A 27,295-nucleotide genomic window follows, 5' to 3' on the forward strand; every position below is an offset into this window, starting at 1 on the left:
TTTCCTGTCAGCAGGTGTTTCTGTCACTTTAAAGCTTTTGCATCTGTATATATTTATTTATAAATATATGGATGATAAAAACTGCCAAAATCAAAAATAAATAAAACTCAGTAAATACAGTAATAAGCCATTAAATGAAACAAAAATAATCACATTTAGACTTCAATTTTTTGATTCGCCTGTATTAATTTAACCTTTGTTTATTTTCCCATTTAATGTTTAAAACTTTGTATTGTAGTGAACGGAGAGAGATAAATAATTTTTTGATCCCGTTTGAATTGTGCCATGAAGTACACACATGGTCTTTATCAATTTAAAAGACAATTTTCCAAGTCAAGGAAGTTGCAGTTTGTCGTGATTACAGTGACGACGAGGAACTTTCTGTTTTTGTTGATTCTAGCGCCCCCTTTTGACAAAAGCAGTACGACACCAGCTCCTGGTCTTTGCTAGCGAGTGCCGGCAGCACGTGCATTTGTTATGGAGGTGAGTGACAGAGACAGCAGGATGGATCGCGATGAGGTAATGTATTTATATGTTATATATCTTATTGGACCTGAGCGCAGACATTAATAATAACTATATAAAATTAGCAGACTTTTGGCTGATGGTCATTTATAATCATCAGAGGAATCACAAGACTGTTTCATAAACGCTTCAAAGTTCTAACTCATCTAGTTTTGTGTTAAACCGCTCAGTGAGCTACGTCGTCTAGCTCAACACGTCACCAACATGGCCGCCACATCTGCACAGAAAAGGTACTAATGAAGATGAAAATCACAATGACTCTGTCCATTTTGACAGTTGCAGTTATGCGAGAGTTTGTCAGTTTTGTGAGCTGCTAATATAAACAGGACCAGTGTTTATGTTACAGGTTTTGGTGACCCTTCAGCGAGACAAGGTCACTCACACGACTGTCGGCTGTGTAGTCTTTATAATTACATATTTTCACAGTCTGATAATTTCATTAGTTTTATGATAAACTGCGACTTTACTGACTTGGAAAATTATCTTTTGAATTGACAAACAATAAGGGCATCAAAAAGTTAATAAAAAATAAAGAAATAAAGATGGGGCAAACCGGAAGGGGGCGTGACTTCCGCTGTCTATGCGGAAGTACCAACAACTGCAGTTCCTCGAATGGCCACTTGAGGCCGCCTCCAAAAACGAGTCAATTCCCATAAGCTCCTGTTTTACTGCGGAAATAAACATGTTTACAGCCTGGTGCAAACACGGTTTTGGTCTTTATACCTAATTCACTCCTTCATGACAACTGTATGGGGGTGAATTTTTATTTAAATTATATTAAGACTTAAAGTTAGGCATAATTAGGGGCGTGGCTACTTTGAGTGACAGGTAGCCAGGAGCTGTTTGCTCTGCTTCACCTCAGCTAATTGCAGTCACTGAACTGGTGCATTTATGGTGTTGGTGCCTTTTGGAGGGTTTTAACACAGATGTCAGACACATGATTTGTCTTTCTGTGCGGTTAATTGGACTAAAAGAGCGGAGTGGAGGGACAGAGGCCGGTGTTTTGGATTAAGGAGACACTCCTCTTACCTGGCAGACAGCAGCTGGAGCTGGCGAGCTCTGAAGGAAAACACCTGGAGTCGAAGAGAATAAGAAGTTTGCTTGTTTTTTTAAACTTAAAATTATTTATCTTCACTCTCACCTTCCATAACAAACTCAGACTTTGAGACGAGGGAATCAGATGTGCAAAAATGCAAACAAAGTTCTGGGTTTCAGGACCACAGACTACAACACTCAGTAGTCCACCTATCATATTCCATCTCACACACAACAACATTAATTTCCTTCATCCTGCAGCGCTATACAAGCAGTGAGCCAGCTGGAAATTAAAATGGTGCACCAGCAGGAGGTCTGATCGCTCAGCTGATGACCTCTGACCCCACACATGACTCCTGCCAACACAGAACAGCTGATCGGTCAGGTGCCAGATGCTGCTCTGATCAGTCTTCATACAAATACCCCTTTTAAACTGATTACATGAAGCACTGCTAATATTTATAGTCACTGCTAGACTCCATAAAATCCCACTAGAGTGAATCAAGATTTATGATTAATTATTTATAATTAAAAATAATACAAACCAATCAAAACGCACCTTTAACCATCTGAGGCTGGTAACAACAGCAATGTTGCTTTTCCATAAATTAACATTTTGACTTCTGACCCATTTTCAACACAACAGCTTGGTGTATCTTGAGGATAAGCTACTTATCTTTATTGGATCAGTTAGATGAGCTTCACTTGTCACACATTTGCTGCAACACACCTCCAGCTGTTTGCTGCCGCTGTCATTCAACCAGTTCACCACAAGATGGCGCCCTATTTGAGCTTTCCAAAGGTCAGTGCTCTGAAATGGCTCTTATACTGTTTCCTGCTTTAGTAGTTAAGTGGTTTTTCATTATAGCAAGATCATCTGTGAGAGGAATACAGAACATTGGTCAAGTATTTGTAAATAATAGGTGTTAATAGGTGCAACAATACTTTTAAATTTAACTTATATTATGAAGTAAATGCTCTGTAGTGCTCATGTTGGGTATTCACGTTGAATCAACACCAGTTATTGTGGGACTGGGTCAGTTTGGCTTGACCAGCCATTAGTTTCACAATGTTTGTTGGACTCTCCAAACCTGCAGCAGTTTGTTCAGATCAACGCCAATGTTGTGACTTTGGCTCCATCTACAGTTCATCCAGAGAACTGCAGCCAGAGTGCGCTCACCATCACTGTATGTAGTTAAAGGACCAGTTCACCAAAATTAGAAACAAATAAATATTTCCCCACTTACCTCCAATAGTATTTACCCATGCATGTAGTTTTGGTTTCATTTGCTGACCCCAACCCCAATACAATTAACACAATTCATAGTGTGTCGAAGCATTTCATGTTTTTAAGCATTAAAAAAGCCTTTAAACCCTGATGAAGACCAACAAGGTTGAAAGAGATAAAGTTAGTTAGAGTTAAAAAAGGGTATTAATATTATTATTATTTTTAAATTAACCTGTTAAGAACTAGCCTCTATTTTGTATCTCTGCAACTACAAGGTCTATTTGAATAATCAAGGTATCATAATAAACACTTGAAATATTTTTTCAGATAAAAGTACAAGTATATAACGTCACTGGGTCCGAGTAAATTACGTTAGCACACAGCATAAATGAAAGTTTCTTAAAAAAACTTGAATATCCCTGAGGAATGATGCAGCTGCAGCTCCAAATCTCGAGCAAACCACAGCAAAACATCTGAACATTACCTCCGACAACTTTTATGCTAATAAAGTGAATCAGAACAAAATAGTAGAGTACTCGGGCAGAATTTGGCACATTTTGGCACCATCCATTAAAAAATTCAGATACCAAACTATATATTTCACCATAGGTGCTCAAAAAAGGGGATTTCAATATAATTTTCTCATTGGTCCTGCTACTTAAAAATGTAGTGCCTTAAATTAAGTGCAGCAACTTTTGAAGAAAAAGGACAAACCCAGTGACACCAACATTTTCCTCGACTTGCACTGAAAGATTACAAAATTATTTAGTGCTGCAGCTAACAATTATTACCTCCGCCGAGGAGGATATGTTTTCACCCATAGGATGGAACAATAATTTTTACTCACTCTCTTTAACATAGTGAGACAGGGCCTTTTTGTCCGGGAATGATGCATTAAACTTTGTTGAAAGAAATCTGGCATGTTTTGGTGGCTGATATATGTGTGACTACAAAAAGGGGCCTGTTGGGCCTAGATGGAGGTATGCGCTCTACTGAGTGCCAGTTTTCATGTCTATTAATCTGCTGGTTGTTTTTTCGATTCATTCATTCAGTGTTTTGTCCATAAACACTGGGAAGAAAAAAAAAATCAAAATGTCCCAGAGCCCAAGATCATATCTCTCCTATTCAGTTAAAAAAAACCCAAAGATGTTCAGTTTACTTGCATGTAAGACAAAGAAAAGCAGCAAATCATCACATTTCAGATGCTGAAACCAGGAAATTTGTGGAATTTTGCTTGAAAAGTGACTAAAAACTATTCAGTGATTATAAAACCATTGCTGATTAATTTTCTGTCAATCATCTAATCATTTCAGCTAACCTGATAACCTTCTAGAAATAATATCCTGGTTACTCTACATGAAGCACAAACAGTACTGTCAACAGTTCATAAAAACTATTTGCTCAAGCGAAAACAGAAAATGAAAATAGAAGAGTATGAAATGTTGTTACTGTAGTTGTAGTGTGAGTCTGCTCATCCTGCCTACAGCTGTCACAGTGCACCATGTTCATTTTCATTATCAATTAAACTACTGATTATTGTATTCATTGATCGTATGGCCTGTTGAAAATAATAACCACCATTAATAAATGGCATATTAATAGTTAATTACATTTTAGTTTAGTTATTTCACTGTTAACAAACAATGAAATGCTTTATAAACCATTTATTAAGCAACTGTAAAGTTCATTAACATCAACACACATATCTTTATCAGTAACTATTGCTTGATAAATGGTTTATAAAGCATTTCATTGTTTGTTAACAATAAAATAACAATTAAATAACTATGAATTTACCATTTATTAATGATGATTATTGTGTTACCAGTCTGACATTTGAGAATCTAAAACAAGTACGATATATTTGCTCCAAAATGACTTTCAATAATCAAAATTATTTCTGATTAATATGTTGATTTGACAATTAATCAACTGCTGATAATCAGAATTATCATTAGGAACAATTTTCTCCTGGAAATATAAAATTAAATCTTGAAGAGTTGACCATTTAAAGTCTTTCTAACATCCAAGACTGCAGAGTCAGTTTATACGGTCTACTCAATCTGCATACAGTTCCCACAATGCACCATGTCTGCCCTGTTTGGAGGAGAAGGGAAGTGAAAACCAGAAATATGAGGGAAGCAACAGCTCAGAATTTCCAACATAAACCCAACATTTTTATATTCACACCCCTCTTTAGACTCCAGAGAGTACATTCTTGACTTTCCTTTGAAGAAGTAGCGGACACAACAATTTAAAGGAATAGTTCATCCAAAAATGACCCTCACCCTCAAGCTGATGGAAATTTGGGGGAATATTTGTTCATCTCTGGAGCTTCACAGCAAAACAGCAGTGCAGCATTCTCCTAAACTGGAGTCAATAAGGACTTAAACTTTAAAAACAAACATAAAATGGCTCCATACAACACGTCTGCCGTAATCCACGGTGTAAATAATGTCATTTCAAACCAGTTTGGGATCTGAAGGCTTACAGAGACTTGCATTACACCAGTATGGAGCCATTTTATGTTTATGTTTCCATCTACTTCAGTTGTTTAGGAGAATGCTGCATGAGTAGATAAAGATAATTTTTGGGTGAACTTATCCTTTACTGACAAGTGGACATATAGCGATTCCTTGACGTGGCAAAATCCATCTGCTGAAAAGAAGATCATGTGATGTGATGACTGAAAGCCCCAGACCTGATACTAAATGAACCTTGTGTTCAGATTGTTAGGCGTGTCTGTGACGTCCTACAATGTAAATGTGGTGCAGCTCATTTTGTCGAAAACATCATTTTTGGTCACATAGCATCTTTAATACCACCATTATAATAATTAGGATATCAAAAGTATCGAGTATACATACATCATTTGCATTGCGGTACACAAATCTGAGCTGATTTATGTTTTTATATCTTTCATTCGTTGTTCTCAGGATCAACTTTTATTGTCTCGACATTGTGCTGATACATTGAATCGTCCTGAAGAACTATTTCAGGAAGGAGAACATTTAATTGGACATGTATTGTTAAGTATTATAAAAAGTTTTCGATATTTCCAAATGTAACTTGAATCCTATAGTCTACTACTTTCCAATACCAATAGTCAAGAATCTTGATATAAGCCAAACTAGAGTCCATGTCACCAAAATCAAAGTACTTCAGGTAGGTTTTCTTCACCTACTGTGGTCTTGATATTCTGTAGTTTTTCTTCTCTTTTTTGCAGTAAAGTTCTTGAAGCTGTGGGAACAGTCTCTTGAAGCCATGCCTGTTTTTGTAACAGTCCCAGTAAAATGGATTCTCAGGAGTCTGAAGATGTGTGTTCATGTGTATGTGTGTGTATCGGTTGAGGAAAGCGAGGGTCAAAATGGTGAAAACACCTCGCTCCCTCTCTCCTCCACCACCTTCACGGTCTCAGTCTGTGCTGCCTGTCAGACGCTGGTGATGGAGGCCAGGCAGTTTGATGACTTCTGGAGTTTCTCAGGCTGCGTGGTGGGGGGTTCTGGGATGGCGCGAAAGCTGAATGGCAGTCCGATACTACTGGTGCCAATGTGGCCGGGGCTCAGCGCTGGATTCTGCCGTCTATTGCTTTCCACTATGCTGGATGTGTTGGATGCAAGGCTTTCACGCGTCCTGCACAAGAGACAACATAAAGTGTTTGGTTTCAAAATACACTGTGACTTAAAGTAAAAGATTTCACATGGTGTGTACTAGGGATGGGCAATCTGGCAATTTTAGATTGTGATTGATCTTGAAGGCATCCACAATCCACTTTCAAGGTGAATCGTAGAGATCGTGGTATTTAAACGAATGTGCTCTGAGTATGTGAAACCACAGAAAGATGTGTTATTTACCACCCAGCCAAATTTGAATGACTAATAAAATTGTTTATTAATGACTAATAAAATTGTAAAAAAAACAAAAAAAAACAAATCTTGAGCAAACAAATGATTGGGGAATTTAAAGATCAAACTCCATAATTGTATTTTCAACAATTATTTTCTAACCTGTACAATGTGTTTCAAAACAAATCTCTGAATTTCATGTATGCTGACTTAATATAACCGAATTGACCAGCAGATCTGCTGCGTGAACAAACCAATGGAGGGATGTAGCCTGCGAGACGGCTACCCTGACTGGATGAATTAGTTCATGTGGCTCTTCCTTGGGTGACGTATTGTAAATGATGCAACTTGAGTTAAAGCTATAGCAACATGGCAGATGAGGAGCTTGTGCCTATAAAGAACTATCCTTAAGGCAATATTGTTTGTTAACAGTACAAATAGAGAAATGTATAGGTTATTTCAAGTCTGGTTAAAGTCTATAAAGCATTTTTTGAATTGAGAATAAAAGATTGCAAGTTAGATCACCCCTTGTGTATACTACGAGTGGTGCTTAGCCAGGATGAGGTATACCACTAAAATACAAACGAAACTATTTTCAAGTGTATTTTGCTGACTGGGGGGAAAGCTGATAAATTATGACAAAAAAAAAGGAGCAACTTATTTCCGGGAGAGGAAATATTTCTTTTTTTTGCATAAAAATACACAGAAATTATATATATATATATATAAAACATAAAAAAATATTGATTCAAGCAAATTTAGGCTATGCACAAGCCTTTACCATTTTAAGACTTGAGAAATAATAAAATGATCTTAATAACAATATTTAATAAATATTTTATAGGTTAGTGAACCATTTGTTGCCATCAAGATGAAGGAATTACAACAGTGGGGTCACAGATGTGAGATCCAAGCTGCTTATAATACCATTCTAGTTATTCACACACCAACTGACAGAAATCATGTAATTAATAAATTACTGGAATGCTATAAAGGTATTGTCTGTGTAGCATGAATCTGGTGGTTGTGCTTTATTTTTTGCCAACTTCCATGTTACAACGATATAATCTGTGAATAAAATTAAATTAGCATAACAAGTGAGAACACAGAAACTAACCCCACAGTCCAGGTCTTACATGAAATGGAGTGTGAGCATAACAACGCTGCACACCTCTTAGAAACCAACATTTATCTTTGGTGGATTCTTCTCTCAGAAAAGTTGCGATACTGTTGTTAAAGCAGGAAACTGGTCCTTTGCAATTTTTAACTCACAGTTTATCTGATTAAATAAGACTATTGGGACACTAAGTCACTTAAACCTGCTTCAAAAATATCAAAAACCTGTAGATATACTCTTTATTGATAACTTTATTAGGTACACCTGTGCAGTATTGAATCCTGAATTTACACATTTTTGACAATGTCACCAAAAACAGAACATTGTGATTTTCTTAGAGATAAGAAGTCGTGGCACCGATGTTATATCAGATTAGATTATATTGTACAGGTGTACCTGATAAAGTGGCCACTGAGTATAGATACAAAGATAATTTGACTGTAAATGCAATAACCTGGGCACCTCTCTAGCATCTTTGCGATAGTTATTGAATTATCTCAGTTTGGAAGCATAACCCACTACAGTTTCCACATAATGACAATAATAACAGGTTGTCACATGACCCAAGTTTCATACTTAAAGGGTAACTCCACCAATTTTACAAATTGAAGTGTTTACAACAGGTTTTGGGGAGAGCTACTGCATATGTGAAAAACGTAGTATAAAGCCTTTTGTGGCTCCAGAGGAAGCTGCATGTAATCTGATTAATTGCCTCCAGTGATGTCACTGAGTGGCTAAGTTGCATTCCTCTAACACTGTGGGACACTTTATGTACAGTTCAAAAATAAATGATCAAAATCAGTATAGCAGACGCAGAGATATCGCCTTTTTATTCCACACATTCTTCTTCCTTTTAAAAACCTGGTGCCTACATTACCCACAATGCAATTTAGCCACTGAGTGACATCACTGGAGGCAATTTATGAGATTACATGCAGCTTCCTCTGGAACAAAAAATGGCTTTTCACCACTTTTTTCATACATGCAGTGGTAATCCACAAAGCCTATAAGAAAACCTCAATGTGTAAAATGGATGGAGTTACCCTTTAAGTCATGTGATGACAACTGAGCAAACTCCATCCACTGAAGAGAACGTGAAATGCAGCCGAAGTTCCCAGTAGGCTATTAAGTTGACCTTGAGTCAGGATTTCTTTCCGAGTGACTTTTCGTCACATCATACTACATAAAGACTGTCTGGTTTGACAGCAAGCCGGACATATCAGGATATTTTAGTTCCCACTGTATACTTGAGTTTATATCTCCCAGACTTTACCAATATTGCTGATTTGAGTAGCGGTCGATTATAATATGCATTTACAGTTAATTTTAGCACATACCTGGGGGAGTTGAATCCACTGTCCACTGTGACACTGCTGCTGTCCATGCTGTCCAAACGGGCAGAGTGGGCCGACTTCTGGCTGCTGCTGTTCTCCGTCTCCTTGGGGCTGAGTAAGGTCAGATTGGTCTCCAGTTTCCGCTGCAGATCATGGTCCTTCTCCCGCTCAAGAAGCCACTGCATGGTTCCCTCCCCACCACCACCACTGCCTCCACCATTACCACCCCCTTCCCCGTGGTCTTTGTTGTCCTCAGCCTTTGCCAACTCTTTGTGCGAGTCCTCCTCTGCCTCTTCCTCTTCCTCATCGTCTGATACATTATAATAGTCAAAGGAGGCGGAGGGGACTGTTGGCTCTAAGCAGCCCTGTAAAACTGCAGGTGACGCTGAGGAAGTGGCTGAATTGGAAGGCTGCTGGGGCTCAGGATTGTCTAGGGCCTCTGTTGATTTGGCATGTGAGGCTTTCCGCAATGTGCCGGACTTGGTGTAGCTGCTGTCCACATAGCCTGTGGACAAGGCATTGTGTGGAGGTTTGAACAAAGTGTCCTTGCTGAAGATCTCTTTCCTCTTGATCACCATACCGCCGCCTCCCCCTCCAGGATCTACATTGTGTTGGTGTGGCGTCAAACGGGCATTTTGCACTGGCTCCGGCGTCTGGCTTGGCGTCAGTCGCACTGAGCCGTTCTGTCCCTTTGCTGCCGACAAGTCCTCTTTGTACTCCATCGTGTGAGGAGAGGTGAGGTGAGGCGTTTGGCGGTCAGCCGGAGAGCCCTTTCGGAGTCCCCCTGATGAGGTTAATGTGTCATATTCTGATTTTGCCTGAGGCGAAGGGGCAGTTAGGATTGTTTCATTTGACGTATTGCACTGGAAGTACTCATCTGTTGAGGGCTTAGGAGAAAGTCCCATTAGCTCATTGTACGTTGGCAAGCTGTCTCTGCTTTTGTTCCTCTCCATCGTACTCCGGATCCTTGACTCATCCAAACTTCCTTTCCCCAAATCAGGCACATTAAAATCAGAGTGGAACTTAGCAGCAGAGAACATGATCCTTGAGTAGTGGGAGGACTTCTGCGTGGCGCGCAGGGTGCCGTCATCGGTGTAGTAATGACTACGCTCCTCCAGACTGGGTTCAAAGTCTTCTGGCGCCCCCAGCGATGGGCCTTTAAGGGAGTTGTCCATGGATCGAGAGCGTTCCTTAGCTTGATCAGACCTTTCATGACGCGACTTCCTGTCCTGATTATGACTGTGACTTCTCTGCACTCTGGACTGGCAAGTCCCACGCGATGGCTCAGGGAAGGGCATCTCTGTCCGTCTCTTGGCTAGCTCCCCAGACACGTCCCACTCAGGGGTAACTGGGCAGTACGATTCAGTAATGTTGGGGTTACTATGGACCAGGTATGTTGCGCCTCCGCTTCGCCTGCGTTCCAAGGTGTACATGGCCTCCCGAGGTGAGCGAACTAACGAGTGGCTAAAGAAGCGGTAATCCCGTTCCATGAACAAAAGGTCCCAGTTTGAACCCTCAGACGGGTCTCCCCTTGAAGTTCTGGGCTTGCTGTGTGAGCGGGACTTACCATGTGGCGCCCTCCGGTGTCCTCTCCCCCTCCTGCTGCGTGCACTGTGCTGGGCCGAAGACCCCGCCTTGTTCTTCTGCGTACGCTCTTCCTCCAGCCTCTTCATCACAGCCGTGTGCCTTGCCACATTCTCCACTGTTAGGTCTGGGTTGATACGGCGGATTATCTCCATCTCCACCTCCCGGGGAATGGGCGTGGTTGGCACTTCCTCGTCACGAAGAGGCCATTCCTCTGGGGGGAACTGGGCTGAGAAGGTGGCCAGCTGCCTCATTTTGTCCTTCTTGAAACTCAGCCTGAAGAGCCTGAGACCGAACCTTTTGGATTGCTTCTCGCCACTTCCGCCACCACCACTTCCTTCTTTCTTTTTGGTCAGAGTGTCAGTTTTATAAGGGAAAGAAGTGATGCTTTTGCTCTTATCAGCGGGATCTTGAGGCGGAGATTGCTGTACAGGAGGGGAAGTGGGAGGAGGGGGATAAGGGTATGACGGCGGTTCTCCTCGGTGCTCCTTGGCTGACGTGCTTGGTGGAGGTTCCCCGCTGTTGTGATCCTTGGGCGGCTTACTTTGATAAGAATCTCCCCTGTGCTCCTTAGGTGACTTACTTTGGAGCGCAGAAGTATGATGTCTGGACGAGTCTTCGCGATAGGAGTTGTATGAGTCATTGTGATTCTTGCGAGGAGGCCTCTCTCTCAGACAGCCAGGTGTGGATGGTGTGACATTGCCGGACTGAGGCGAAGTGCATTGCTGAGGTTGCTGCTGCTGCTGCTGCTGCTGTTGCTGTTGTTGTTGTTGCTGCTGCTGCTGCTGCTGCTGCTGTTGCTGTGACTGTTGCGGTTGGCGCTCTTGCAGCCGATCGTCCAGGTGATACCACTTGTTGTTGGTTCTGATAAGGGAGGGAGTGATAAAGTAGGTCTGGGGGGTGACAATGAAGTAGCCCTCTGGAGTTGGGTAGATCTTCCTCTCTCGCACCAGCATGTTCAGGGTATGTCGCAGAACCTCTGAGCTGGGTGTAGGCACGCCTGCAGGAAACACAGATGGGACAAAGTTGGAGCAGAGGTCATAAATTTTCACAGTAAAGTGATGTCATTTTCTGAACTTACCAGACTGCTTTACTTTTTCTGATACTTGCCTGTACCCACTTAGTTATTATATCCACATTACTGAGGATTATTTATCAAAAATGCCTTTGTGTTAATATTTCATGAGAGTACCAACAGTCATCCTGTCGATGTTGAAGTATTTGGTCTAGCCAAAAAATATTGAGATATTTGATTTGGTCGACTTGGCCGAGCATCTATGAGCTGTTGAGGAGATTTCAAAATATAGAGATATTTATTGTGCGCAATAAAACCTAAACATATCTCAGTCTCAACTATTTTAGGGCCATATTGCCCAGTTCTATTGTGGATGTACTGTACAATGTTTTATTCACATTTCTCTGAAATTCAGCTTGACATATTCAGTATCTTTGGAAATATTACCAAACACTTTATAATAACCATCATTAACAAATGGTAAATTAACTTTGGTTAATAATTATTTCCCTATTAACAAATAACATAATGTTTTGTAAATTTACTAAGCAATTTCTAATGTTGAAAATTATGTTTATAAACCTTTACAATTCCTTACTTTATGATTTATAAAGAAATGTAATTGTTAACAATAAAATATCAACTAGAGCTTAATTAACTACAAATTTAGCATTTATTAATGATGTTTATGATAAAGTGTTACCAATGTTGGCTTTAATCTACCACACAACATTAATTTGAACAGACGGAGAATTTTAACAGCTGTATATTTAAATGTTTTCTTCTTCTATTCTTCTATTTCATTCTTAGAAATTGCGAAAACATTTTTTTTTTCATTTTTATACATCCTTCCTCTGTTCACGCAAATCCAAATGCATTTTAAAATCCTCGTACGACTTCTATATCTGCTACAATACTGATACCATAATGCAGTCCAAGATTTAATGTAATGTATGTAAAAACAAATGGTACTTAACAAACTCAACACTCCCATTTCCGGATGACTCCTGAAGATTTTTAATCAGGATACAAAGCATCAGTCAGTTTACATAAATGACCAAATCAACATTAAAAGTAGTTCATTTTGAACAGCACCATTCATAACCTTTGTCTAGCGAGGCCTCGTGTTGCCTGACATTACATCACCCCAGTGTTAGTTTTTTTTACACTGACATGATGCAACGTATAAGTTCAACTCCCTTCCACTCTGCCATTGTATGGAGGTAAAGATGAATTTGAAAGACATGCTTCCCATTAAATTTGACTAACAATCTGGTTACACAGCAGTTAAACCTTTTAAACCTCGAGTTTGATGCATTTTAGACTTGTTTCACCAACATTACGAGTAACGCTGGATTTGACTGTTTTCTACAATTTAGTAAGAAGAAAATATAATATGCTACTAAAAGATTTGAGATATTAAAATAAAAACATCACAACAATTTGTAGATGGTAGAAACGGATAATAAAAAAACCCTGAGAAATCTATGTTTTTGCACTCTGCATGGTGTCGTTGTATTCAAGCTTAACAATTACAATAAGACTGGTCTGGTTGGTTTTTTTTTGTTTGTTTTTTTAAAAGAAAATAACAACTGGTTGAGGTTCTTCCCATTACTTCACACATATATTCAGAAAATGTCACATTATATATAAGTAAAACATATAGTAGAGGAGGATGGGGCAGGGAGCTGACGATGCTGTGTTCTAGTACATTTTAGGCAGGATTTTGGAGTAATTGTAGATTTAATATTCAAGTTTGTCAGAAAATAACAACAAAGTCTTCCATCATTTCCCACAGCCCAATGTGACGTCTTTAAATCTCTTATTTTGTCCAAATTTCAAAGATATTCTGTTTACTCTCACAAATATGACAGAAAAAGTGGCAAATCCTAAAATCTGAGAAACTGGCACTACTGAAAAATGTATCAAATAATTAAAGTAACTTTGCTGATTAATTTCTGGTCGATCGACTCATCCCTTGATGGACCATATTCACATCACTGCCATTTTCTTCTGACGTCGCAGAGTGGGAGGCTCAGATGTCATTCTGCTGTGTTCCAGGTTGCCAGATGGATAAAACATAGGGAATATGATAAATTGGGAAATGAAACAAGGGACTGTGAAAACCCAGAGGGACATCAGGCCATATTTTATATTTTAAAGCAACACACTTACCCGTTAGCTTCCATTAGACAACAACTAACATTAGCACTCAACCACTTCTGAGCTAACACTATTGTTTGATAGTGTTGCACACTGCGATGAGAAAAGTGTAAATGAAATCTAAAATACATCTTTGGACATCTTTATTTAAACCTCTAAGGGAAATGCACTGGATGTAATAAAATAATAACGTTAGCTAGGAAGTGGTTGAATGCTAACATTAACAAATGGATCAAATATGTTGTTTTAACCTGAAATATGGCCCGATGTCTCTCTAGATTTCTACTATCGGCCGACTTTTCAGTAGCAGATCAATCAGAAAGTGGTGAAATAATAATAATTTGACAGATTCCCTGTGTTTTAAAGGACCCTGAGCCTGACACCAGAGGAAAATGGCAGCCCTGTCATTATGGTCTATTGACTAATTGTTTCAAATCTATTCCCGTTGAAACATTATGATGATTTTACGTAATGACATGTCTCAATCCTCAGTTAATCAATAGAATGTACCCTGAGGTGAAATCAATATATGTTTAAAGCCTTCATATATGATTACTTTGCTCTTTGAACCTGGCTTTTATAAAAAAAAACATTTCCACCTTAGTATTTACAGTAACTGCTCATTTTTATAGCTACATATGCCACATGATGTATTCAGAAGTCACTCTCTGCATGCTTTAGTGCCGTCCCATTTTAGGAAGGAGGTCAGAGGAGCCTACCTGGGAAGCTGGCAGTGAGGTGCTCCACCAGAGCCTCCTGGTTGACAGGCTTGTGGGCAGAGTTCATAGCAGAGATGGCCAGGCACAAGATCTCCCCCAGCGGGATGAACTGTGACTGGCTGATAGGCGACATACTGATCGGAGACACGTCACCTGCAGGAGGAGGAGGAGGAGGAGGAGGAGGAGGCACAAGCACAACTGTGAGATCATGAATGAACAGCAGGCGCAGCGTGTGAAGCTATGATGTAATGGTCAAACAGCAGCAGTTTGCATGCTGCCTGGAACAGCTCCACCCCTCCCCTCTGTGCTTCCTTTAGCCTCTCGTTCCTCCTGTTTCTCGTAGGTTAGCAAAGCGAGGCAGCTGCTGCAGCAACCGTAGCGTGAGATCACCTGAGTCTTCGCAGCCTCATTATTCAATTCATCTCACAAACAGAAAAGGAAGCTTACACGACCCTTCAGCATGTCAAAACCAAACCGTGTTTGAAATTTAACAAAATGTAGCTCACTTTAGCACCACATTGAGAGCTTACACACAGAAATTCTCTGTTGCCTTTGTTGAATTAAGCTGGCTTTGCTGTCAGCAATAGTGAGTAGTGAGATCATCCTACAACCAGACGGCCCGGCTTCAAGCCCCTCCGAGAGCAAACATCTGCCCTGCCGAAAGGTCGTAAAGCAACACACTGAATCCACCGCTGCAGCATCTGTGCCGAGGCTGACCCTGTCCTCTGACCTAAATCTGATGATCGATAGAGAATCGCACCACACGATGCAGAAAATATACCATCACAGCCACCGTATTTCATTTCTAACCTAACATTACGTATCACCAACAGAATGAATGTTGCCTTATTGATCACCGTTTTAAAGTTATGCTAGCATTTTGCTGTCCACACTCCTTTAGCTTAGCTGAGCACTGTGCAGGGCCCTGCCTCCTCACCACACTCAGCTGAATGGTCAGCTAAGCAACACCGATGACGTTATCTCTGCTTAGTATCACAGCCCCTTAAGCTTTATGTGGCTTTAGAAGGCTTTGCTCCGTTTTCAGTAAACATGAGAAAAGCTGGATCTGCCAGTGAATTGTAAAAATAAATAAATAAATAAATAAAAGAGAAAAAAATCAGCCTGTCCTTTCCCTTTTATAGTATTTTTTGGTAAGATATACACAGGGTAAGTCTCTGAGAGGGGTGGTAGTAAGGTTGTAGTATTTATGTTTTCACATCTTACAATAAAACATGAAAAAACAGCAGAAAAATAAATAAATATTTATAGAAAAAGGGGCTGAAAGGATTAGATTCTCTGGGTAGGAACATCAGATATTTTGATATTGCATTTTCAACAAACACAAAAAACGAATCTGTCACAACATTTGGCACAAACGTGATGCGACTAATGTATCCCACAAAATCTGAACTTTTGGGTATTTAGGAAAATATCAAACAAATGAAAAAAAAAATCTCACTAAGCTGATGAATGTACATTTTGTCTCACTAGTTTTATCAATATTTTCGAACACTTGTCAGTGAATATGAACGATATGTGAAAATATGTCAGGAAGTAGGAAAGTTAAAGAGATTTTCTCAGTTTAATGAATTAAAAAAAAAAGCCAAAAGACAAGAGAATATTTCTCTTTTTCTATTTCTACTTGACCTCATTTCATACATTAGAGAAATAATTAAAAAAAGGGAAGTTATCAACATTTCCTACTCGATAACATGAAAATATTTTTCTACACTGAACTCTGCCCTTTGCCCCCCAAACCAAACTGTGTCTTTGCTAACCCCGAGTATCTCTGCGTAGAGAGAGGGTGGAGCTTCTGTCGGTGGGAGTGTCAGACTCACCTGGCGCACGATAACTTGGCGGGGACGGAGAGAAATGAGGGGGAGGAGGGGGAGGAAGATGCTGCTTCTGCACACGGATGTCTTTCTCGCTACGGGAGAGATTGTGCTCCAGCGGGCGCTCGCTAAGCTCCGAGCTGGGCCAGGCCCGCCGCAGATTGCTGCTGCGGTTCTTCTTCATCGTGACCCCTTTACCAGGTGGCCTTCACCCCCGGGGGCTTCTGGGATAAGGTGAAGGGGCGGAAGGGGGAGAAAGGGGAAGGAAAGAGGGAGGTGGGGTAGGGGGGTGTGCAGGGGGAGGTCGACCAACCTCAGGCTCAGTGCCTCCCCCGCATCAGTAAGAACGTCCCGCTAGAGCGATCACACACCAGACATGGCAGGAACCAGTGTGCACCTTCACACACATACACACGTCTCATTTACATCCACGAGCAAGCTACAAACGACCGTGTTCGCACTGTGGGTGGTTGTCATCGGCTGCTGGGCTCTCCCAGGCTGATCTGGAGCGATGGCAGCGGTGGCAGAGGTGCAGGTGATTGCGCGAGGCATCACCCTTTCATCGGCATCAGTCCCAGCCACCATTTGTAGCATCCCCATTTGCATGCGTAGGGAGGCACATTACGTAGCCGCTCTGATGTGGGAGGAGGGAGCAGGAGAGAGGTGGGGGGGCAGGGGTAGAGATGAGGGAAATGGGGCATTGGAAGCAAGGAGGACGGTGAGGAGAGATTTCAGCGGTGGTTTTGGGAATCCGCTTGTTCCTTTTGAGTAGAAGGTGGCAGGGGAAGGAAGGGAGGGGATGGATGGATAGTCAAAGATTCAAAGCTTAAGAGGCCCAGTCTTCGACAATAGCTCAATTCACCACAGGAGTGCTCGGCCGATCCCCGGAAAACAAAAGAGCCCACTTAAAAAAAAGCAGAAATAAAAGCTCCATTCACCCTAACGGGCAGTGAAACCTCAATAGTATGCCAAGCACCGGAGACGCCACGTTCACCTCCATCTTTATCCGATCAAGCACAAGACCCCATCGTCCTTTCGACAACAGCACACCAGGAGAGGGTGGGGAGAAAAAAATGGAGAGCATAGAAATAAATAAATAAATTCAAGAATAGATATCCACCGTTTCCCGCAATCCAACGGATGAAGCTCCCGAGCCGACCGCCGTAGCATCCATTCATTAACAGGGGGGGATGCAAACTCCAGTCAACGGCAAATCTCTTTCAACGCTAATGCTGCAGCTGCTCCCAGCACCTCCAGGAAGGGTGTGTGAGTATGTGTGTGTGTGTGTGTGTATGTGTACGTGTGTATGTGTGTGTGTGTGTGTGTGTGTGAGAGCGGGAGAGCGAGAGAGAGAGAGAGAGAGCGAGCGAGGGAGAGAGAGAAAGTGTGTATGCGCGCATCCGCCTGCTGCGCGCGATTCTGCGTGAGCATGCATGCGTCTGTGTCTGGGTGATTGAGGCTGAGGGGAGGGGAGGGGAGGATGCAAGAGAGGGAGAGGGAGAGGGAGAGAGAGATCGAGGACATACATAAGGCAGAGAGGAGAGCAAATATCAACAGCTCGAAACACACACACACACACACACACGCAAGAAAAAAATAAAAATATTCAGCCCTCAGATGATGTCCGGGGAATAGCTCCGGCTCTGAATCTTTGGCTGAATTTCTATCCTCACCCTCCTTCCTCTCCTGTTCGCTCACCCCTACTAGCTCTGTATCTTGAAGGATGAGGGGGGCCCCCTTAAGCCACCATCCTTCCTTCCTCTTTTCTGTGTCTCACCTGACTGTAAGGCCAAAGCTACGGACCTGACCAGCGCCACAACCAAAAGGGGAATCTTTTTTTTTTTTAAAAAAGGGGCGCTGATTTGTGTCTTCCTCATCAGTGCTTTTTCCACCGGTTGATTCAGTAACTACGCTGCGTGGAGCTGTCAAACGAAGAAAAAGAAAAAACCCAAAGCATCACCTTAATCGTGTCCGGAGTGGCAGCTCCTGCAAAGCTGCAGACTGCTGCTGACTCACATGTGTGGAGTGTGAATGGACGGTTGGAGGGACAGAATAAGGAGCAAAGTGAGAGGGCAGGACGGGGCACGGGTGGAGGAGGGAGGTGGAGGCGGGGGGGGGGGGGGGACGGTGTCACAACCAATCTGCTCCAGTTCACTGATACGAAAGAGAAAGAGGAGAGGAAGGGAAGGAGGGGTGAGGAGGAGGAGGAGGAGGAGGAGGAGGAGGAGGGGGAGAGCGACACCACGCCAGCCATTTTATTTCTCAGTAGTGCTGCAACAGCCTTAGTTGCCATGACGACGCAAGCCGATGATCTCATAGCTGTTACCTTTGAGTGCTGTTCCCTTAAAGAGCCAGTTACTCAAGATAGAAGCAGACAGACACCACACAGACGAGGACGGACCGTCTGTTACGCGGACAGAAAATACTCCTGCATCGCTGCCGAGATACCGAGATCCTCCGGCGCTTCGTGGCGCCACAAAGCGTTGAGGCGCAATTGCACAAACAAAAAATAGCTGGATGTCCTGTTTAGTGGAAAAACACATGTATCCACAGCGACTACAAAGATTTGAATTGTCGCTAGGTATCCCCTGTAAAATCATGCTGCGATCAGAGTCGGAACGATTAGTCGATTAACCGATTAGTCGGATGAACACGAGCAAATTGAAAAACGGTTTGGATTTGAAACTAAAATGGGACATTTTTCATTATTTTCTTACATCTTACAGACAAAAAGATTGCACCGATTTATTTTGAATCACATGGTTGTTAATCTGACAGATGGCTCTGTGGACCTGTAGGCCTACTTAGGCATGGCGAGGCTGTGCTCTGAGTTGAATGCTATTAGCAGCAGCTATCATGCTTGCAGTGCTAATGTGCTGATGTTTAACAGGTTGTCATCTGCAATAAATGGCCAGAATTTGAAGGTAGCTCTAAAACTATAAAGGGGCTGGACTTGCTGCTCTTTGCTGTAGCTATCTTTGGCTGGAGCAACTAGCTGCCGTCAGCAAGAAGCTCAGCTAACCGTGGAGCCCAACCTCGGATGACTAAGAGGAGTCACCGGGCTCAGTCAACCGGCCTTCCCAGACTGACTGACGTTTGTCTCTGAGACTGACGTTTGTCTCTGAGACTGACGGATGCCAGTTTGAAGACAGGGGGAGACAGTACAGAGGAGTCCCCAGGTCGGGACTATGACTCCAGGGACGAGAAGACACAGCAGGCAGGGACAGGAGAGGCGTGAAGCGACAGAGGAGCGAGAAAACGGCGTGTTGAGGCGCAATATTTTCACATCTTACTCATTTTAGACCAGTGATTGTGGAAAGAAGAGTTTGGATGAAGTGTATGGCAATTAAGCTCGTCTTAGCTCGGCAAAAGAGAGACTCGTCAATTCAGAAGGTGTACGGTTGTGTTTTTCTGTTTAGCAACGAAAACAATATAAAAATATCTCCTTTTTGACATTTTGTGAGTTCAGGTTTACCTACAGTATTAGACTAAGCAGCAAACTCGCCACTTATACCCCTGCTGGCTGAAGCTACCGGGTCTATCAGACTATCACCTCTTGCGGTACAAAGTGTTATTCGGGGACAGGACGGGCCAGGGCTAGCTTGTTGGCATGCTAACTTCAGTAGAGACCTCTGCAACACAGTACATAGAGGTCTATGATGATACATCAACACTGTTGTTTCTTCACATCCTGTTGACAATGTTCACATTTGAATGTTTTACACCATATTTTACAAATTGTCCAGTTATTGTTATTTTCATGTTCACCATCTTAGCCAGAGTGCTAGCATGTTAACGCTTGGTAATTAGCACTAAACATAAAGTACAGCTGGGTTGCCCGACCTGACAATGGCATCAGATGATGGGGAAACATAAATGTCTGTATAAAATGTTATCACAATCCATCAAATAGACTATTTCTATACAGACTAACGTCTATAGTGATGTTGCACTCTGTTTGGATGAAGTAGTGGGCTGGTAGTATCCTGCTGTTTAAGACAGTAGTCCTGAGCTGTGGTACAGTTAAAGGATTTGAGGCCTGTTACAACTTCATCCGACTTCCTTGCAAACAGGACCATTTGTGCCGGTGGTCTGCCCTCCAGTGGATCATTTATGACAACACATGTATTTTCAATTTCAGCTCTTCAATTTCAGCCAGACACAGAATAAAGAGATGAAAGAGAAAAATACACTAAAAAAAGCCAGAAAATGTTGACTTTAAGTATTTTAATAACATGTAGATTTTCAACCAAATTGTATTATGTAAGTTCATTGTATAGTTTTTACATTTAATGCAAAGTTTTTCTATCATGTTGAGTCAAGGGTTAAGGGGAACCTCGACATAAACATGTTTCAAGTGTTTTACACATAAATGTGATGCATTTCAAGTTGGTTATTCTGTCTCTTGTAATAAAAAACACATCTAGTCATTTAATTTCTACACATTGACTCGACATGATTGTGACCCCCTCCCCCCTTATGTGCTTTCTCTGCTCCTCTTCCCTCTAATCAGGTGATTATGCCCTGCCTTATATTTAAGGGAGGTCTGAGTGTTTCTGTCTTCTTCCTCAGTTGGTCTTTGGTTTTCTTTTGAGGATGCGGGTCGTTCTGTTTTTGTGGCTTTGCTAGTTTAGTTTATGAAGTTTTTCTTAGTTTAGCGAGGGAAGTTCTGGGTCCTACGGGCGACTGCATGGATGGCCCAGCCTTCCCCCATTCTTTCGTTCATTTTGGCCTCCAGACTTTGGAGAGATTTGGTTAATTTTGTTGTCATTTGTAAATGAAAATCATTTCTTTTTGCAAACCTGCTCTTGGGTATCCTCTTTATATGTTGCTGGTCACAAGATTGAGCCAACTGTTGCATTAAACCCTTTAAATTGAATGTTTGTAATAGACTTAGATGGAATTTGGACATATAATTTTTAAAAAACATAAAGTTAATGTTGTAGGCAAATTATTTTGAGTGTAACACATCCTGGTCTGACATTAAGCTCAACGGTAACAAATCTGTCTGCTGCGTAAAACATTTCCCCCAATTCTCTACTGGGACCCTCCCTTTCCTTCCAATGGAGGGAATGCACTGCAGGAGTGTTTTCCTGAACAAATGCTCCACTTTTCCTTCCTTAAAAGGCCCACACTCCTCCCAGCCCATTGTTTTTTAGCCTGCTAACGGATACAAAGTCCCTCAGTTAATCAGATTGAATTGTCAGTTTTAAAAAAGTTTCCACACAGCTGAAAATCCACAACTTTTGTCTAAATGTATTAATCCATCTACTTGTTGGCTCTCGGCCCTAATCAAACATTCTCGGGCAGTTTGGGGGATAAACCGCATTATTGAAACATGTAGCAGTCATATGAGGAAACTCGCTATAAGTGCAGAAATCTGACATAAGAATGCATTTCACAACAACATGACTTCGGTGTTTTAGACTCAATAATCGAGTGTTGCCTGTTAATTATCTTCAAATGATTGCGCTTGTTATTCCTTCCTGTTTTCCCACAGCCTTAATAATGTCTGAGCAACTTCCTACAGTCCTGTGTGCACGGCCTGTCCACAAAAATACTTTTAAATGACAATACCGTCATGTAGTTTTGCTGTATACGTTACACCAAATGCTGACCTTCTACACACAAAGGTTATTAATAGCCTATTTTGTCTGAACTTTGTTTGAACTTGTCCCACAAATTAAAGTCTCGACACTTCAGTTGAGACAATGAGTCACACAGAAACCTGCAGCTCAAGCTTCTGCAGTGGTTTTCATCTGTGTTTAGTTATTATTGCTCTACAACATGAGAACAAACAACAGCAACACCTACATTTAAGCTTCTTCTGATACTTAAAGGGGAAAAACTATCTGAATGGTTTATAGAAAGGTTTTGCATGCTAGCTCTGTTTCAGGTTAAAATGTAACTCCATGCGCTTATTATTAAACTAAAGATTGATTATGCCGCCCCTGCGCTGTTACATGCACCGTCTGACTCTTCACCAAGTTAATAAATATCCTACATTATGAGTTTCTATAATCTATATTACACAAAAACGTAATCTAATCTGCATCTGGACCAAGTGCATATACGCCGTGTTGGTTTTGGCATTATAGAGTCTGGTGAGTTATTAGCCATAAGACAAACATTCCACAGCTTATCGGTGTTTGCTTCAGTAGTGTGAGTGCAGCTACGTCATTACAGCTAACAGAGAGAGACACAGAAACACAGATACCAAAATCACAACCTATCTTAAGATTTACCTTTGGACTAAAACAGACATGAAGGTATTGAGGCTTTTAATCAATGCAGCAGCTCAATGGAGAAGTGTTTGTAATGTAGAAGTCTGGACGTTAGCAGTCGGTGCAGGAGCTGATTTGTCGAGTTGTTTGGCTTGAGTTGAAAGTATTGTATATCTGGGAAACTGTTACCAAACAGTTGCTTATTCAGACAGAGCTGCCTTAGACAGGCTACAATACACTAAAACGACTGATAGAGCTGAGGGGATCTGCATAGTCGGGCCGTTACTCTCTGCAATCTCTTACCCATAGCATTGAAATCCACTGTTTTTATAAAAATATTGATTAGAGCAGCTTTCAAGCCCGCCTTTTTGTCAAAAATAGGTTTTTCTTGTTCCTACAGTTGAATTTCTGAGCTTCACTTTGACGTTTTATCACTTTTTAAGTTGATAGGGACGTCAAATCACGTATGCATTCATCTGGAGTCACATTTCTGACCGCCTGAGGAGTCCAACATTCACTTTCCTTATGGCTTCGTTTTTGGTCTCCGTCAACACTTGAGTTAGGTAGTGTACAGAGGGTTTACCAGAGCTTTTTTTCCACTAAAAACAGCTGCTGGTGATAGCAAAACAGAAAAGTTTTGAGCTGTAAAAACAAAACAAGAGAGTGCGAAAGAATGAGTCCTAAAACCCAGAAAAAAGTTAGCATTTTTGCACTTCCAGTTCCCTCGTCTGGCAGTCACAAGGGTTTTTGGAATGAGTTGAATCGGTTGCTGCAGATGAAGTCTTAAGTCTATAGTTAACACAAGCGTAAGAGATTTTTAACGTGTTGTTCTACTAAATAAAACATAGTAGATAGTAGATACCCTGCTTGCAAGCTTACTTTAAAGTGTTTACATGTCTTAAAAAAGGCGTTTCAAGATTTAGGGTGTGACCCATATCTTCATCATTTCTTTCTTCCTGCTCCAAAGTCTTTTCTGTTTGTAACCTGCTACAGTTTGATGCTGCTCACCGATGGAGCTGATAACCTAAACTGAGGCTCAATTGTGAAAGAGACATAAATTTGGTGATCCGTGACATGCTGCACGCCTCTCTCATTCGTGCACAAACACACACAGATAGGGGAAACTTGTGAAGGCAGTATGATTGGCGCAGTGGTTAGACTTGCTCACAGTACCTCAAACCTGTCCCAGCACATACATGAGTTATAGCCTTGTCATTAGTAGATGAGTATGAGTGTGGGAATGTCGAACTGGAGTTAAACCGGGCCTGAGTCCCGGCTCTTTTATCTCAATGAGTAAGTCTACATGACATGAAGCAGCTAAGTTTAAAAGGTGAGATGCTGCCTAAACCCCCTTCATCAGACTAGCTCCGACTGGTTTTGTGCAATCTGCCAGATGAACTGTTGCCGTGACTTGCAGAGGGAGTGGACAATATCGTATAAAACCTCAGGGAAAACTATTTTAACTTCCAATTAAAATAAAAAAAGGAGGTCCATAAATGCCAATCAGCCGGGTCCTAAAGGTGTTAAAACCAGCATGAAAACAAAACAAGATGGCGACAGGTGTAATGCCAAATTTAAGGATTCAAAACGGTAGTTCACAAGCCGATAGATAGGTTTATAAATCAGCTCGATGAAGACCCTGCAGAAAGCAACTGATGCCATGAAGAAGAAACCTCTCATTAGTCAGCTAGCGTTGCCGAGGGGTTTTTCCCACTTTTGGTTCCTTGTTACTTGAGCACCTATTTGGACGGAGCATGATTTTTTTTGCAGATCATTCCGGTTGTAAGGTGCACGATACCTGAAACCTGTACGCAGCAATGTGAGCCTTCCCTTCTGCAGTTTCTTTTTTTTTTTTTTTCTTCTAGGATTTTATGACTCAAATACCTGAGGAAATGCTTTTCAGTGGCATGCAAGTAAATGTGGCCCATGGGAGATGAACATTTAAATAATTTTATTCATGTCATCCATTCAAATCATTCTGACAGACTCTGTGGTTGGTAGCCAAGATCTGCCAGATTTATAACATGTTATTGCCACTTTAGGGCCCAACAAATACTCAATATATCGGCCAATAGACGCACCTTTTTTTTTTCTTTTTTTTTTTGCAATGATCCCTGATGTCGGTGTCTAACAGAAGCTATGTAACGGAGGCAGGATTTATTTTAAAGGGTAAGTTAACCAAAAAATGAAAATTCAGTCATCTCCTCACCCGCATGCCAATGGAAAGCCAGATTTGAGGTCCATAAAACATTTCTGGAGCCAAACTGAGAGACTTCCAGAGACTTGGATTTATGCCGGACCACTTTATAGTTTGTTTGTTTTGTTTTTTCAGTCATGTTTTTACATTTGAAAACAAGTCCCCATCTACTTCAGTTGTTTAGGAGAAATGCTGCGACATTGTTTTGCTGTGAAATGTGTTGTGGACTACGAAACTCCACCCAACTTTCCATGTGCATGGGCGTGAGTAGATAATGACTGATGAATGAATTTTCATCTTTGGGTGAACTTATCCTTTAACAATAAACTTTATTCTCCAAAATGACATCAGTGCACTGAAACAATAAACTTCAGTTGGGGTATTTAAATGATCCCAAAGATCTTTATTTGAGGAGATCTAGTAGAGTAGATATCTTCATCTCACACTGTATGGAGGACTGACATGTGCACTGTGCATGGCTCTGCATGCATCTGAATGTTTCTGAAACAACAACAACAACAACAACAACAAACCCACCTATGCACTTGATGTTGAAGCCCTGTGGTGGTTTCAGGGTCCGTCGGTTCCACCCGTTCCTGAGGACCTGGAGATGGACTTCCTTCCCCTGGATGAGCAGCACGCACTCATCTATCCAGCCCAGGAAGAAGATCTCGGACAGAGCTTGTGTCAGCGCCTTGTTCCAGAAATGCTGCATGTTGACAGATTTGAAACTAGCGAAAACCTCGAAGCCGGTGTGATGCTGTAACTTTACCGATGATGATGGTGGTGGTGATGATGATGATGATGGTGATGGTGAGGGGGAATCCTCCTTATCTCCCGTGCGAGCCTGCGATAGCACCAGAGCCAGGGAGTGCGGAGCGACCTGAAGCAACTTCTCCTCCATTCCTGCTTCAGGTCACTTCAACTTCAGTCCACATAGACGACTACTGTCTTAATTCACTGTCCGACATTGTTTAGACCACACAGATGTCTCACGTTTAAATCCAGAAAACTTCATGATAATCCCAGCTGGTTTACGCATTTTAAAGACGTGGATTAAAAGGGTCGAGAGAAAAAAACAAAAAAAACACGCTGCGTTGATCCAGAGTTTGCAGCGCGACGATAAACACGCAGGTGCTCCGTGTAAAAACACTCAGGGAAGTCTGCAACCTGACACGAAGCTCAGCGCAGCCACCCGGACTGTCAGAGAGCATTAGGACCTATTTACAGCACAGCAGAGGCGAGGACTGGTGCTGCGTTCAGGAGCGACTCGGAAACTCACAACTTTCCACTTCGGAAAATCCAACACAGTCAGACCTCACCCTGAAATAGTTTAATAATCCCTTATGTTCCAGTTTCCTTTACTCCTCGATACCTCAGCATTTTATTTTATTTACCTCAGTATTTTATTTTATCTTATTTTATAACTACTTAAGCATTTTATTGTATATGGTATTTTATTGTTTTTATTGTATTTTATATATCTATGTGTAAACCCAAAACACCAAATACGTTTTTTTTCTTGTTCCTACAGTTACATTTTTGAGCTTGACTGTGAAATGTTATCACTTTTTTTTAGTAGATAGGGAAAACAGTTGCCTATTTAGTTGATGAAGGTTCTCAGTCATCCAGGTGATGCTAATTCAAAGTGCTATATTTTAAGCTAGGCAACTGAAACAAGTCCAGTTGCCTACGATATAGCACTTAAGAGTTTCCTGTTTACACATCCAGCAGAATCAAATCACATATGCAATAATCTGGAGTCACGTTTCAGATCATGAATCCAATATTCACTTTTCCTTTTGGCTCTGTTTTTGGTCTCCACCAACACCTGAGGGACGTTGCTATACTCTCCACTTTCTCCACCTCCTAGTCGCTGATTTCATACTGTGTTGTCTGCTGTTTGTTGTTGGCTAGGTAGTGTACGGTGGGTTCATCAGAGCTTTTTCACTAAAAACAGTGATAATGAAGCAAAACAGTAAAGTTTTCGGCTGTAAAAGCAAAACAAGAGCGTGGAGTCCTAAAACACAGAAATTAGTTAGCATTTTTGCACCTGAAAGAGGCACTGGAGAACCTGCATAAAGTCACATGGTTTGGATTGTCATGGGAGATGACAGTCCAGCAGCATTGACTTAAAGCAACATTATGTAGAAATTGACATTTTGTGCGGTTTGCCAACCTCCACAGATTCTGAGCGCAACACTACTGTTGTAAATACAAATCCCAGGTGGTCCCGGGTGACCATCAAGTAAACAACATTTTCAAATCTTTGCACAATACGACAATATAGAAGTTTTTCTTATAGCAAATATAACATTTTTGAGTTGTCGACTGTTGACTTTGGACTCTACGTTACCACTGTTGTGAATATTGAAGTGTATATCATGCTTGTATAGTAGAAATATTCAGGTTCAATTTGTAGATCTAGTTTGTAGTTATACACCACTGCTGTATTATTCTGTAGGTGTGTCTAAGTT

General features: G+C 41.4%; 1 protein-coding gene across 2 annotated transcripts; it reads right to left on the minus strand.

Moving 5' to 3' along the window:
- Positions 1 to 5,580: 5,580 nt before the first annotated feature.
- Positions 5,581 to 26,003, minus strand: stox2a (storkhead box 2a). Of its 2 annotated transcripts, none has more exons than XM_084373363.1 (4): positions 25,356 to 26,003; positions 14,566 to 14,718; positions 9,088 to 11,668; positions 5,581 to 6,421 (listed from the first exon to the last, which is right to left on the minus strand). In XM_084373363.1, exons 1-4 carry the CDS (start codon positions 25,720 to 25,722, stop codon positions 6,220 to 6,222), a joined length of 3,303 nt encoding a protein of 1,100 aa, XP_084229489.1. In that variant the 5' UTR covers positions 25,723 to 26,003; the 3' UTR covers positions 5,581 to 6,219. The 2 variants fall into 2 exon arrangements, with proteins under 2 accessions (XP_084229489.1, XP_084229490.1); XM_084373364.1 differs by lacking the exon at positions 25,356 to 26,003 and adding an exon at positions 16,404 to 17,808.
- Between the last annotated feature and the right edge of the window lie 1,292 nt (positions 26,004 to 27,295).

The sequence above is a fragment of the Pagrus pagrus genome (genome assembly GCF_965226575.1).
Source record: "Pagrus pagrus genome assembly, chromosome: 2".
NCBI lineage: Eukaryota > Metazoa > Chordata > Actinopteri > Spariformes > Sparidae > Pagrus > Pagrus pagrus.

Bases quoted from the DNA above. Each gene is read 5' to 3' on its own strand.
- stox2a (XM_084373363.1), bottom strand. From the start codon at position 25,722: ATGGAGGAGAAGTTGCTTCAGGTCGCTCCGCACTCCCTGGCTCTGGTG. The intron at 14,719-25,355 runs GTGGGTTTGTTG...CTCCTCCTGCAG, and splicing joins CTTCAACATCAAGTGCATAG to GTGACGTGTCTCCGATCAGT. The intron at 6,422-9,087 runs GTATGTGCTAAA...TCTCTTGTGCAG, and splicing joins AGTGGATTCAACTCCCCCAG to GACGCGTGAAAGCCTTGCAT.